The 14,390-nt window shown below is 46.0% G+C and overlaps 1 protein-coding gene across 1 annotated transcript in view; it reads right to left on the bottom strand.

Moving 5' to 3' along the window:
* LOC144798589 (cornifelin homolog) overlaps positions 1–14,390 on the bottom strand; it is an 88,423-nt gene that overhangs the window by 51,770 nt on the left and 22,263 nt on the right. The window contains exons 2-3 of the mRNA XM_078669543.1: positions 10,446–10,566; positions 206–417 (exon numbers count right to left, since the gene is read on the bottom strand). Of these exons, the coding sequence (XP_078525669.1) occupies positions 206–417; positions 10,446–10,560 (327 nt within the window). The 5' untranslated portion in view covers positions 10,561–10,566. The remainder of the gene's footprint in view (positions 1–205; positions 418–10,445; positions 10,567–14,390) is intronic.

The raw sequence follows: 14,390 nt of genomic DNA, 5'->3' as shown, positions 1-14,390 counted from the left end.
CTGATGCCCCTTGGATGAGGGTGGGAGATGTGAAACAGGTCTACAGAGTAGGTGGCTACCATGAGGATACGGTTATAGAAGGGGCCCCTCACCATTCCTTCCACCGGGCCCCTGAGGTTTTGTTACATCCCTGGCAAGAAGCGTGCCAGGTCTGCTCCACACGGCTCCATGCAGACAAGGAGTGACTCATCCCCCCTGTGCTTACCTGGATTTTGTATCTCTCGCGGACCCCGCTACGCATCGCCATGGAGATGGGTGGGCAGGGTGTGCAGGGTATGCAGAAGCAAGTAAAAGAGCTAGTCAAGTAGCCAGTGCAGGCGATGCATAGTAGGTCAATGAGCGGCAGACACAGGCACTCTCCAAACTCACTGACAGTCTGGCACTGGAAACATGGGCAGCACCAGAAGGCACAGCAGCCTGTAGGGAAAAGAGGGAATAAACATGAGGTCATCAGAGCTGAGGTCTTCAGTGTAGGGGAGGGGTGAGGCTGGATAGCCCATGTGGAGGAGGGCCACAGAGGGATATCAGGGGGAAGGGAAAGGCACAAAGGGATATCCCTGGTGGAAGAGGGCCACAGAGATATTTATATCAGCAGAAAAGGGAAAGGCACAGAGCGCTATCTCTGGTGGAAGAGGGCCACGGAGGTATACCAGGAGGAAGGGAAAGCACAGAGGGATATCCCTACTGAAGGAGGGTCACAGAGGGATACCCAAGGGGAAGGGGAAAGAAGAGAGGAATATACCTAGTGGAGGAGGGCCACAGAGGGATACCTGGGGTAAAGGAAAGGCACAGAGGGATCTGGTGGACAGGGGGGCTATCCGTGGGGTGAACAACCTTTACAACGCAACTTTTACCATGCAGTGTCTTTACGACGCAACTTTAACAACGCAAACCATTACAACGCATAGCGCTGGGGGGCGCTCTAGGTTAGGGAATAGGTTTAATGTACTATCCAACACCTTCCCTACTATCCATGGGGACTGGAGTTGGAATAGTAAATTAAACTATTCACTATCCAGCGCCCAAAAGCATTATGCGTTGTAAAGGTATTCGTTGTAAATACCGCGTTGTAAAGGCATGCGATGTAAAAGCATGCGTTGTAATGTCATACATCCCTTTGTGGAGGAGCAGGGCCACAGAGGGATACCAGTGAGGAAGGAAGAGGCACGGAGGGATATCCAAGAAATGGGTGTAACAATAATTAAATCTTTAGAGCTTCTATCTTAATTCCAGGGAGGGGGCGTGGCAGGATATACCCGGTGAATGAAGTGCATGGAGGGCCAGAGGGGAGAAGGAAGAAGCGTAGAAGGATATCCAGTATGAGGGTATGCGGTAAATAGAAAAGACACTGTTTCAAGATCCATATGGGTAAGTATCTTTAATTCTCTTTCAGTTTCACCCACGGCATGGAGCGACGGCCGGGACAGAAGGTCGAACCGCAACTGCCATTGCTAATCGAACCTTCCTTCCAGCGTTCCCTCCATGCACGTGAAAGCATAACATTCCAAACTATACTCCCACTACATCAACTCCCCCTTACACAATATAAACAAAAAATACAAATTAACACATTAATAACATATCAATATGTATGCAAATAAGTAAATACAAATAAATGTTCAGAATTCAGATAATCCCGCCAATAAGTTCTTCACCAATACTTGCCTCCTGCCCCCAAATTTGAGGGTAACATTAAAACAAGCAGACAAAAAAGCTAAAAAAACAATATCTAACAAAATCTTTGAACCTAATAGGAACTCTTCTCACCCGGCAGCTAGACTCTTCCCTCATGGCAGTTGACCCTACATCAGACCCACTGGTCCTAGAGTCTGACTCCCAAGTTACCACATCCAAACCACCATCCGTCACTGTTCCACTCGCCGCCCCAGCTTGCAGCCAATGTGTCCATTCATGATCCTGCATCCTGTCCTTCCTGTGCTTAATAACCCCAGCCTGCTCCTGTGTTATTTTCACCAGCTGCCTCTTGTTCAACCAACCTTTACCATGCATGAAAGCTGCTCCTTTACCACACTGGAACTGAAAATATCAAGTCCCCTTTTCATATCTTAAGGGGTTTCTTAACCATCACCCAATCTCCCACTCACACATCCTTGTCAGCCAGATAATCTTTCTTGTCAAACTTTTTTTCATCAATAACTGCTTCTCGCTCACCATGGTTGCCACACTAACTTCACTTAACTCTGCACCTACTCTCTCACTCTTCACTACCCCCAACCGAGCCAGAAAAAAAGTACCAACCTGCCCCTCAGCAGTGTAAAATGTGCGGTACCTGTGGTACAGTGTGGTGACATGTAATAACTCCACACCTTCTGCTCAATGACCACCTCCACATCCAGGCCTACAGCAATTGCCATTTAAATCCCTTTGTTTGTCACTTTCTTACCTCGTTCCACTAAGCCATTTGAACAGGGTGAATATAATGCCACTTTAAGGTCCTTAATATCCCGCCCCTGCATGAATTTGCACATTTTATCGGACACAAAGTGTGTTCTGTTGTCGGTAACTATAGCTTTAGGAGACCCCTCCAAACAAAATATCCGTTTTAAAAATTCAGTAATATTATCCGTATTGGGTGCTTCTACAAATTTGTAATACATGCACTTTGAATAGCAATTCATAGCCAAAATCAAATACTCCATTTCTGCTGGCAAAATCGCATATAACCCTGAGAAATCCAAACCAATTTTTTCCCAGGCTGCTTCAGGAAATTGAGTAGGAGGCAATGGTGTCTCCTCAGTCTTCCAGTTTTTATCCAACAGCAAGCACTCTGTACAGTTATCTATCGTCCTCCTAACATGAGCATCCAAGGCAGGCCACCCATACTGCTGTCTCCCCTTCATACTTGTCTTAGTAACCCCCATGTGCCCTTGATGCCCCACTCTTATGAGAGACTCCTGCAAATCTGCAGGAGGAATGAATTGATCACCTTTCATCACCATGTCATCTTTCACAGATAACTCATTTGCTACTTGTTCAAAATTTCTCAAGTCCCCATTCAAACACCTAACTTCTGGCAATTTATGCATAGTATACTCTTTAACTTTAGCCAGAGTGACATCTTTTCTGGACGCCTACCTCCAATCACTTTCCAAAATAACAGAACTCTATTCTGCAACAGCATCTACCACCGCAATGCATTTTACATCAGCCTCAGCCTCAACGAGATCCTCCTCATCGTCCTTTTCCATCAGCTTTCTGGATAAGCAATCCGCCCAGATGTTTTTCCCTCTTGCGATGTGCCATTTCTCGAAATTGTACTCCTGCAACCTTGACACCAGTCTAGTGAGTCTGACTGACATGATATTGATATTTACCTTACTAAAGATGAAAGTTAACGGTTTGTGATCTGTATTAATCTTGAAATTGCGTCCCCAAATATACATTTTGAATTTATGTGTTGCCATACACAAGCCAGTGCATTCTGCTCTATTGTACTGTACTGACATTCGAATGGCTTCAAAAATCTCAACGCAAACGCTACTGTTTGCTCTCTTCCTTCCACCCTTTGGCTGAGCACCCCCCCCAAACCATGCATGCTTGCATCCGCCGTTATAATCGAGGTGCAGTCCTCCCTAAAAGCATAAAGCGATTGAGCGGATATAATTAATTCTTTCACCTTTTCAGACCAGTTACATTTTTGTCCCTTTTTTTAGTAGCGCACCTTATGATTCCACTGTTTGTGCGTAATTCACTACACATCTAGCATAGTATTCGGCTAACCTCAAAAATGAGCAGAGAGTATCTCTGTCCCTTGGTGCTTTTGCCTCCTTTATAGCTCTAATCACACATAACTTATGTCTGATGCCCATCTCTGACATAGTGTGTCCCAAATACTCCAACTCTCTCAATGCAAATTTACATTTATCAACCCTTACAGTCATCCCTTGTTCACACAACATTGATAAAACCTTCCTCAATAACTTTTTATGCTCTGCCAAACTCTGCGCAAAAATCAAGATATCATCCACATATGCATGCATTCCCTTTGTGTCACAAAATAGCGAGTCCATGAGCCTCTGAAATACACTGGCCACTGAGGCAAGTCCAAATGGAAGTCTCAGGAATTTAAATGCTCCAAACAGTGTTACGAACGTCATCAACTCCTGAGAATCCTTTGATAGCGACACCTGATGATAGACTGATATTAAATCTATCAAGGAGAACCACTTATATCCCCCAATGTTTGCTAAAAGCTCCTGAATCCTAGTCAGGGGTGGCGGTCAACAGCAATATTTGTATTGAGCCCACGAAGGTCCGCACACAGTCTAATTTCTCCAGTTTTTTTGAGAGCCACCACAATGGGTGACACCCACTGCAACAAATCAGTAGCTTGAATAATGCCCTGTGTACACAACCCCTGAAGTGTGGCCTTCAACTCCTCACTTACACTCATCTGAATAGGTTGTACCTTGTGTGCCACTGGATGTGCATTCGACAACAGCTTAGTTCTGTGTTCCACTCCTTTCACTAGACCTACAAGTTCGCTAAATACCATATTAAATTCTGTTCCTTAACATCCTTTTCTGTTTCATCCACTTTACCCACAGATACCTCACGTACACTCATAGGGTCCTCATCACCCAGCACCAAATACAGTCTCATCCATGCCAGGCCTTTCCACCCAACTATATTCTTCTCTTTGACCTCCACATACACTTTTGTAACAATCCCTCTGCCAAGCACTTATAAATTGGCAACAAAATACCCCACCATCTCAATGTCTTTGTCATTAAAAGCTTTAGGGTTTACATCTGTTTTCAGTGGAGCAACATCTTTTCCCAAATTTTCATTGAATAAGGAATCTCTAAGTATTGTAGTGGGCGACAATGAGCCTGCCATCACTTGCATCTCAACGTTATCAATCGTAGCCACACATAATGGACCTTTCAACTCCATAGGCTCCACATCACTATCCAATGTTAACACCACATTGCTCAAGGACTCTGAACTCATGTCCATTTCCACATACACACTGCTCACTTTCAACGGCTTCTTATTTCCCCTGCACACCTTCAGAAAATGCACAATCTTCTTAGAATTCAAATATGGATTGCCTAAGGCTGGCAGTAAAAATTGCTTAGATGAGTTTTGAACAGCGTCTGTAACAAAAACTGGTTCCTCTTTTTTGCAACATTCTTTGTAACGTATTGTTTGCGCCCACCGTATATAACATTTCTTCATTGTTCTCCTCCTGAGAAGAAACCAAATTAACCTTAAAAACCGTTTCCAACTGCATTGCCTTGGTTGCAATTGTAGATCTTTCAAAACTTAATGCTAAATCGATCACTTCTGTCTGAGAAGGATTTTTACAACTTCGCAATCTTTCTTTGATTTTGCGGGAAGCACAATTAAACACGAATTGGTCCCTAATGTAGTCATCAGCCAAGGGACCGAACCCACAAGTGGTTGCCAATACTCTCAATACCAATATATATATTCCTCAACCTTTTCTTCCACCATTTGTTTATGCTTGTAAAAATTATGTCTCTCCAAAATAATATTAGGGGTTTCCGAAAACTTTTTCTTAAGTCTGATGATTGCTTCCAAATATACATTCTACTGTCTGTCCCCGGCGTGACCCTAGGGAGGAGGTATTGGAGGTAAACTGTTGAAAATGTGTTGCACTGCTTGACCAAGGCTTCCAAAGAAGAAAGCACATGTATGTGCTGGAGCATGATCTGGATAATCAATAGCCACCAAATGATTTTTAAATAGTCTGAACAATTCTGGCCACACCATAGATGGTTTCCCAGGTTTACTGAGAAAGGGAGGAGGTTGCATGATTTGATGCGGGGTTGCCATCACTTTTACCCCATTTGTTTCTTATATCTTCTGAGTAATGCCGTATACAAATTCAATCAGAACCCCCACTTCGTTCAATTCCTTCACGATCCATCCCCCAGCCCCTCTTGTGCAGTCAAATCCTCCACAACACCGAATTATGTAGCACTGTTTCGGTGAAAAGCGCTCGTCCTCTATTCATTTTCTTCACCAGACTTCGTTGGACACTGGATGACGTATAATGCAACCAGTGTCTGAGCCATCTTGAAATTGATTATTTTGCGCATTCACAGCAGTGGACTCGCTCCGACCTCAACAATTGCCAGTACTACAAGAGCTGTGAGTGCTCACTCGCACACATTCAGTAGCGCGACCAGACTAGCTCCGCAACTGCCGTTGACACGGGAGCTGTGCCCCTCACCACAAAATAGGAGTAAGAGTAATGTCCCCCGTATTGCTAACTCCCAACGATGTGTGGTGGCACCTGCCCTCCTGTGCCTACCTTGCACATCAATCGTGGCACTGGCTGAAAAGCGTGGGGCGGGTGGGTGAAGCTGAATCCCAAATCGTCGCCAGATGTGGTAAATGGATATGACACTGCTTCAAGATCCATTTAGGTAAGTATCTTTATTTCATCTACAGCTTCACCCACCGCATGGAGCGACTGCCTGGACGGAAGGTCAAACCACGACTGCCTTTGCTAATCGAACCTTCCTTCCAGCGTTCCCTCCATGCACGTGAAAACATAACATTCCATACCATACTCATAGTACAGGGTGGAGTAGTCATTAATACGTCAGAGCTGTAGTCTTCACTCCAGGGGCCGGCGCTGAGGGATATCCAAGGTGGAAGAGGAGTACAGATGGATACCAGTGGAAAGGGGAGGGGCATAGAAGGATCCCAGGGGTGAAAGGTGCTGAGGGATATGTCAGGTTAGAGGGAATAATCACTAAACCAATAGAGCTCCAGTCTTCAGTCTAAGGTAGGGGCCCAGAGTGATACTACAGTTACTTGAGAAATGGCAATAGATACTGCAACATTTCTAGCAAAAGAGGCATGTTCCATTAATGTTCCTGTGACAGCTACTTACCACTGTCTAATAGTGCAGCTGCAGCTCCACAACACTTTACAACACCAGTCAGCCCCAAACTGTGGTGCAGATTACATCCTACGTTAGCACTTCCAGTGCTCACTTTATATGATACGACCCCATGTGATGTTTACCCTGCTGCTGGCTGTTCTGTGTGAAGGTGAAATCTCTCCTACTGCTGCCTGTTCTGTGTGAGTGTGAAACCTGCCTTAATCCTGGCTGTTCTGTGTGAGGGTGGAACCTGTCCTACTGCTGCCTGTTATGTGTGAGGGTGAAACCTGCCCTACTGCTGCCTGTTCTGTGTTAGGGTGGAGCCTGTTCTGCTGCTTCCTGGGCTCTAACTGTTCTGTGTGAGGGTGAAACCTGCCCTGTTGCTGCCTGTGCACTAACTCTTCTGTGTGAGGGTGAAACCTGCGTTTCTGTTTCCTGTGCACTAATTGTTTTGTGTGAGGGTGAAACTTGCACAGCTGCCGCCTGGACTTTAACTGTTCTGTGTGAGGGTGAAACTGCCTTGCTGCTGCCTGGATGCTTGCATTGCTACTGATTTCCTGTCTGTATTCTATTTTGCGGGAAAGCAATCATCATAAATGTGGACACCCCACATTCAGATGCCCAGCAACATCACTACAAGACTGCAGAGTCTTTTATGGGAGCTTTGAAGGGCAAACGAGTAACCCTCACTCACTGTTCTTCTATTCATTTCAGATTTGAACTCTAATTCCTTGAAGAGTCATGATAAGTTCATTACCTTGAAAAAACTTGTGGGGTGTATTTCCTCAAGTGACCCACGTGTAAGAGGGTATTCAGACAACATTCTCTGCCATTCATGGGAGCAACAAGCCATTCTATGCAAGAGGTGAGACATGGATGCAATGGGAGGTTTGATCTCTGGCTCAGAGGGTTCTTCTCTTGTGCTCTTGGAGATGCAAGGCTTCTAGCCGTGCCATTCCCCACTCTAGACACAGAGTAGATGCACAGGTAATGACAGTAGAGATGGTCCATCGTCAGACCTTTTGTCTATTGCTCTATCAGGTCCAACCCCATAGACTCTACAGTGCAGTTGAGCGGAGCCTCCCACTCTGTGAGTGGGTTTGTCACCAGAACCAGTCCCCTGCTGCGCAGTTAACAAGAACCAGTGGCTTAACCCGGGCACCATTGAGTATGGATCCGCTTCATGAGCGTAAAAAGGGTGAAGCCGAGCTAGGCGCCATCGAGGGTGCCACCTGCCTAGACCAGGTCTGTAGGAGTCACCCTTGACTTCGATAGAGCTAGGTTTCTCTTCTTCTGGGATAGCTTGAAAGCATCCTCTGTTATGGCTCTCAATTCCAGGAGTCTGGGTGATTTCCAGGTGTCCATTGGCCTACACTTTAAAGGCCTTTAAGAATTCTGAATAGCCAACTGAACTTTCACATTGAAACTAATAAAATGGTTAAACTTTCCACCATTTTGGAATTTGCTCACCTTTTATAATACCAGCAGAAGGGCTCTGGACTCTATCCGACTCCACACTCAAGTACACAAGAGCAGGTATGTCCAAGGCATCTCATAGGATCTACTTTCCCCCTATACTGGGGATAAGCAAATGCAGCGGCATAACAAAACCTCAAGGCCCCCCTGGAAGGTAAGGTGAGCGGGTCCCCATTACCCATTCCCTACCTGACTTGCTGCTTCCGACTGGTTTTATGTGTTGCAGTTGGCCAGCCCAAGGAGGTCCACTGTGAGGTGAAAGGTGTTGGCCCCTCTTCCCCACACCACGGGGGCTGTGGGGCCCTCCATTACATCTCTGAGAAAATTATTCTGCCACTGTTACAAGACTCACCCTAAGCTCAGTCTTTTCAGTAGGAGATTGGGGGAGTCTTGAAATGCTGGCCTGTGAGGTTTCCTATCACTCTGAAGACCCGCCTTAATCACCACTTCCTGTCAGATTACAGCCAGGGGCACCAGCAGAAGAGATCCAGCAGTGAGGACCATTGCAGAGTTAGAAGCACAGCCTTGCTACCAATGATTCCACTCTAATCCCAGGGGTGAAAGGGAGATCTAAGTGAGTGGGGTAGCACAATCTTCCCACGAGTAGCAAGGGAAGGATCTCGCGCAGCTACCATCAGCGATTGAGGGATTCACACTCCGCCTCCATTCATTAAATAGATTCCCAATACTTCCCCAATGTTGTTAGTAAATGAACCCTAACACTTGTTGAACAAGATTCTGTTACCATAAGATGATCTAGAAATTACGAATTACAAATGTACTAATATGAACTAGTGAAGGGTCCCACCGCTGTCACCATTTACGTGCAGGGGATTCACAATAGTGGGACTGTTATAAAATTCACCACACATCTACTGTTATCATTAGTGAGTAGGAACATTCAAAATCCTGCTACCATAATTAGTGAGCAATCCCAGCACTGCCACCATTAGTGAATAGGGCAATCACCATGGAAACACTGTTATCTAGTAAAAAATGCTGCTTATTATTAGTGAGTCGGCGAATCACATTCATGCCACTGTAAGACAGTGAGTGATCCCATTGTGGCTACTATTGAGTAGAGGAATTACAATCCTGCCAATTCTCTTTAGTGAAGGATACCATGGTCTGTGCTTAATTTGTGCCGGTGGTTGCGGGTGGTGCCCACTTGGGCTCATATTTGCGGACCAATACTTATTTTTCTTTAATAGACTTTTACACAGAACAAGAAACACAAAAAAACACAAACGTCAGAAAGAAGGAGGAAGAGTAAGATGGGAAAAAGTGATAAAAGGAGAATGAAGGAGCGAAAAAGAACACGCAGGAGTGAGTTTGAGGTGCAGAGAGTACTGGGGGATGGATTAATGATGCAGGCAGGAGAATCAAGACAACATAGCATTAGTATTTGGTATCACAACCTTCTTCAGTGCCGGCGGCAGCTTTTGAATAAAAGTTTGGGCCCTGGCACTTATTATTCTACAAAAGAACCTACGCCCATAGTTGCTAATGTGTGTCTGTGAATCATGATGATGATACTGTTTAATAGTGGGTACCATAGTGTAAACAAAGTTGGTGAGCAGAAGATGCCACAAGTAACAGAGGCCGCTTGTGCTACCCAGATGAAGCGGGTCTCCAGTGGTGTTTACTACAGTGTGACAGCATTCCTCTCTGGTCACTAGTGCTAGTCTTTCTAGTGACTACACTCTGGATTCCTGAGCTCTGCGACCAGCATCCAGACTTCAAGGGTGGAAGGAAAGTGATCCTGACTGTTCTGTGCACCTCTGTCCCACATTTCATTCCTTGTCACTGGCTCATAACAACTCTGGTGTCTCCAGGCGTCAAGGAACGTAGGGCCTGATTTATATCTTGGCAGATGGGTTACTCTGTCACAACGGTGACGGATATCTGGTCTGTCGAAACATAAATCCTGAATCATCCTGATCTGAATCAAGCCAATAGGCACTGCTGGCTTCCCATCTTTTGTGTCTCTGGTGTTGCCAGGGAACAAGGTAAGGACTGGGGAAGAGGACCCCAGGTTGGTGAAAGAAAGGCCATTATTCCGCAGCCACTGAGTGGTGTAACTTACAGACACTGCAGTCCTCGCAGCAATCACAGATTTCACTGCTCCAATAGTTGCCACTCATCACCGTGACCTGCGTGGATGTCATGGGGACAGGCTGGTTGACGTGTACCACATTCATTTTGACCTGCAGGAGATAAGAAGGTAAAAAGTGAATGAGGACAAAAACTGAATGTGCTTAGAGTGCAGCTTTTGGTATAATCACAGATATCTCCATAACCCCCTGGAACAAGAATCCATATTTAAAACAAAAAAGGGGTCGGCTGAGGGAATTAATTGTACTGAGGACTGATCATAAACTGCCTCTGGTGGAGATAACTTCCAAGATCCATCAGTCATTCTATATCTGTACTTAAAAATTCAATTTACTTGGTGTCCGAACCAACACCGATCCACCATGAATTATGTTTTAAAACCTCATGAAAATAATCAAGGAATAACTTTTCAAGCAGAAGAAAAGTGATTTTAAAACATTTTGGTAAAGAATGATCCTGTCCATCCCAGCATGGAACCTCTAGAGTAAGAGTGAGACAGACCAAGCACTCCTTCCCTTGGCCAACCTCCCCACCCCTACAGCTACCTCTAGTAACTTCCCGTTCCTTGCCGCTCTGCTTCCTGTACCATTCCCTACTTCCTACCCTCTAGCCACACCTTCTGCTCTCTTTATAAGACTTAAGTCTGAGGAGTGAAAATTTGTGAAGGTCCTCCAAAACAAATGCAACAAAGTTTTTTTACTGCAATAATCTATGTTAAAAATCCATCCCAGGATTTGTAGGTCTACCTACTCTGAATGAAAGCGCCAAGCTGCAAGTCTCAGAAAATGGCTTGCACATACGTCTTAAACAAACCAAGATGCTTTTAGCATCTGCTTTCTGTGTGCTGTGTGCCAAACAACATTTTTGTGTGTCTTTGTTTTCCCTCCTGTGCTCAGAGGAGATAAGATATGGACCAGCAGATATGCCAGACCATGGCCTTGGGTCTGCAGCACGTTCCAGACCCTCAAACAGGGGTGGTTCCTCCGCTAAGGCGGTTGAGCATCGCCCCATTACTTTTAAGCAGTGCACTGCAAAGTAAAGGAAACATAAAATGATAATAACTTAGAGTTATAATCATTTTATGATTGCTTTGCGGGCAGGGCTGCTCTGCAGGCAGGGGAGGAGTGGTTTGCCCACTCCTAAGTGTGCAATGACTGTTTGGTCGGCCCTCTCAGGCCCTCTCAGGCCACCCAAACCAGTCTTGCGCACTTTCCACATTCTCCATTACAGCCTGCATGGAGATCATGCCCAAGCCCCCATTCCCTGGTTGAGCGTCGAACCAGGAAGCTCAAAACCAATCACAAAGCTGCACTGCAATGTTGTGATTGCTCAGGGGAGCCTGCGTGCTTACTAATCACAGTGCTACATTGTCTGCATGCTTACCAATCACAATGCTTTATTGCAGTGTTGTGATTGGTCAGGGGAGTCTGGCTGTGCTTCCTGTGCCTCAGTCTGACGAGGAGAGCAGGAGCAGAGACGCAGGACCCGGAGCGGCAAGTTAAGTGTTTATTTTTATTTTTTTACATTGCGCACCGTTTCCCTTCTTGTCACGCATCTCAATCCCACCCTCGGCACCCGCAACAGCTCGCCCCCCACAAACCATGCCGGCCGCCACTGCCTTCAAAGATTCCCCTTCCCTTTTACAACTATGGATTCACTTTAAATACATTTCCAGACACTTACTTGAAAGGTCCTACATTTCCATGAATATGTTCACCATGAGTTATTTTCACATAGGCCTCAGGGACATTCATGTGATAGTCATCACAAATATGGAATTTGTGAAAATTCAAAGTGGATCCCACTGGCTTCAGTACTCAGACTCATACACGCAGACTCTTCCATCACACGTACTACATGCATTGTGGGCATGCCCTCAACAAGCCCGTGTTTTCTGCGAGGTTACCTTATGTAAGGTCATTTTGTCAATGGTAAACTATGATAAATGCGGCTGAAATTGGTTGAAAATACCCCAATTTCACACACATGATGGAAAATGTCACAACCTTCTGGAAGTTGCAAAGTCTTCCATTGAACTTTGTGCAGGTTGCAGGATATGAGTCATCGCTCACCACTGTGTCAAACTCATGAGGTCATTTCTAGAGCAGCGGCTAGAGGGAGGGATTAACACAAAGATGTGAGCACCCGTAATCTGGATCACACCCCAATGTCCTCTAATCCAGCTGTTATGGTGTCTGTCCAGTGTGCTGGCTTTGGTTGTAGCGAGCGGAGAAGGGCAAGGTGCATCAAAAATGAGACCAGTGCTGATTTCGATATCAATCAATCAATAAGGATTTATAAATCACAGCTAATCACCCGATACACTATCCAGGCGCTTGCAGGGCCCAGAGGCTTATTCAAACAGCCAGGTCTTGAGGCTATTCAGAATTCCGGAAGTGAGGTGATGGTTCGGAGTTGGATGGGGAGACTGTTCCAGGTCTTTGCTTTGATGTGGGAGAAGAAGCGTCCTCCACGTCTGGTTTGGTAGATGCAAAAGTATGGGCAAGTGAAGGGAGGCAGAGCATAGACTTCTCGACAATTGGTGGAAGTTCAGGGGGTGGTTATGTAGGTGGGTCCTTGGTTGTGTAGAGCTTTGTGTGCGTGGGTCAGCAGCTTGAATTGGCATCTCTTCTGTACGGGGAGCGAGTGGAGTTGACTGAGGTGGGGTGTGATGTGGGCTCATCGGGTAAGGCTGGGTATGAGTCTGGCTGTGGCGTTCTGTATGGTCTGAAGTCTCTGTAGGAGGTGTGCTTGATTCCTACTTAGAGGGCATTGCCATAGTCTAGTCAGCTGGTGATGAGGGCCTTGTCACAGTGCTTCTCGTGTGTAGGGGTAGCCACCTAAATATCTTAAGTAACATGTGCAGAGTGAGGAAGCAGATGGAGGAGATGGCATTGATCTATGATTTCATGGTGAGCTTGTTGTCAATTCTGAGGTTTCTGGTGTGGTCGGAGGGAGTGGGTGCCGGTCCGATGTCTGATGGCCACCAAGGATCATTTCATGTGTTGCTGCTGTTGCCAAAGATCAGTACTTCTGTCTTGTCTGTGTTCAGCTGCAGGCACTTGTTCTTCATCCATTCAGCGACGTTTGTCATGTATCTGTGGACGTTGGTTTTGGTGGTGCTGGGCTCGACGGTGAGTGAGAGGATGAGTTGGGTGTCATCTGCATAGCAAATGATGTGGGATCTGATGATGTTGGCCAGCGGGGTCATATATGCGTTGAAGAGCATGGGGCTGAGGGGCGAGCCCTGGGGGACACCGCAGCTTACATCCTTGGGTTCAGTGGTGTAAGGTGGGAGGTGGATCCTCTAGGTTTTTCCAGTGAGAAAGGAGGGGATCCATCGGAGAGCACTCCCTTGGATGCCGATGTGGTGAATTCTTTTGATCAGGGTGTGGTGGGATACGCATTTGTAGTGACTAAAAACAGCAAGCAGTGCAGGGTTTTACATCAGCTCCAGTGTAGTAAAGTGAAAACCAGGCCTGTTCTCTGCCCAGTGTTCACACTCAGGGTAGCATAAAGCACAGCAGCACTGGGTGTGTATTCAGGCTCTTCCACATTGTGATTGGCAAACAGCATCACACTTTTTTTTTTTGCGGAGTTTTATGTAGCGCAAACTAGACCCGAACCGAATCAGGTATGAGAGCGCTTTACATAGCACCAGTTACGTTACATGAGGACAGACACACATTCATTTTAGGCACGGGGAGATTAAGTGATTTGCCCAGAATCACAGGAGGTTTTGGCGTCGTTACCGGGACTCGAACCCAGATCCCCAGGTCCGAGGTCGAGCGCCCTAGCCGTTAGGCCAACTCCTCTCCCCAAATTTTATTTTAAGTGTGGGAATTTTATTCCCACACTTATTTTAAGGGTTCTCTGGAAAAGTGCATGTGGCACACACATTTACCCAGCACCACTC

This window comes from Lissotriton helveticus, chromosome 12 (assembly GCF_964261635.1).
Source record: "Lissotriton helveticus chromosome 12, aLisHel1.1, whole genome shotgun sequence".
Taxonomy (NCBI): Eukaryota; Metazoa; Chordata; class Amphibia; order Caudata; family Salamandridae; genus Lissotriton; species Lissotriton helveticus.
Note: the sequence above shows the minus strand (reverse complement) of the source record. Positions and strands in the feature narration are given on the sequence as shown.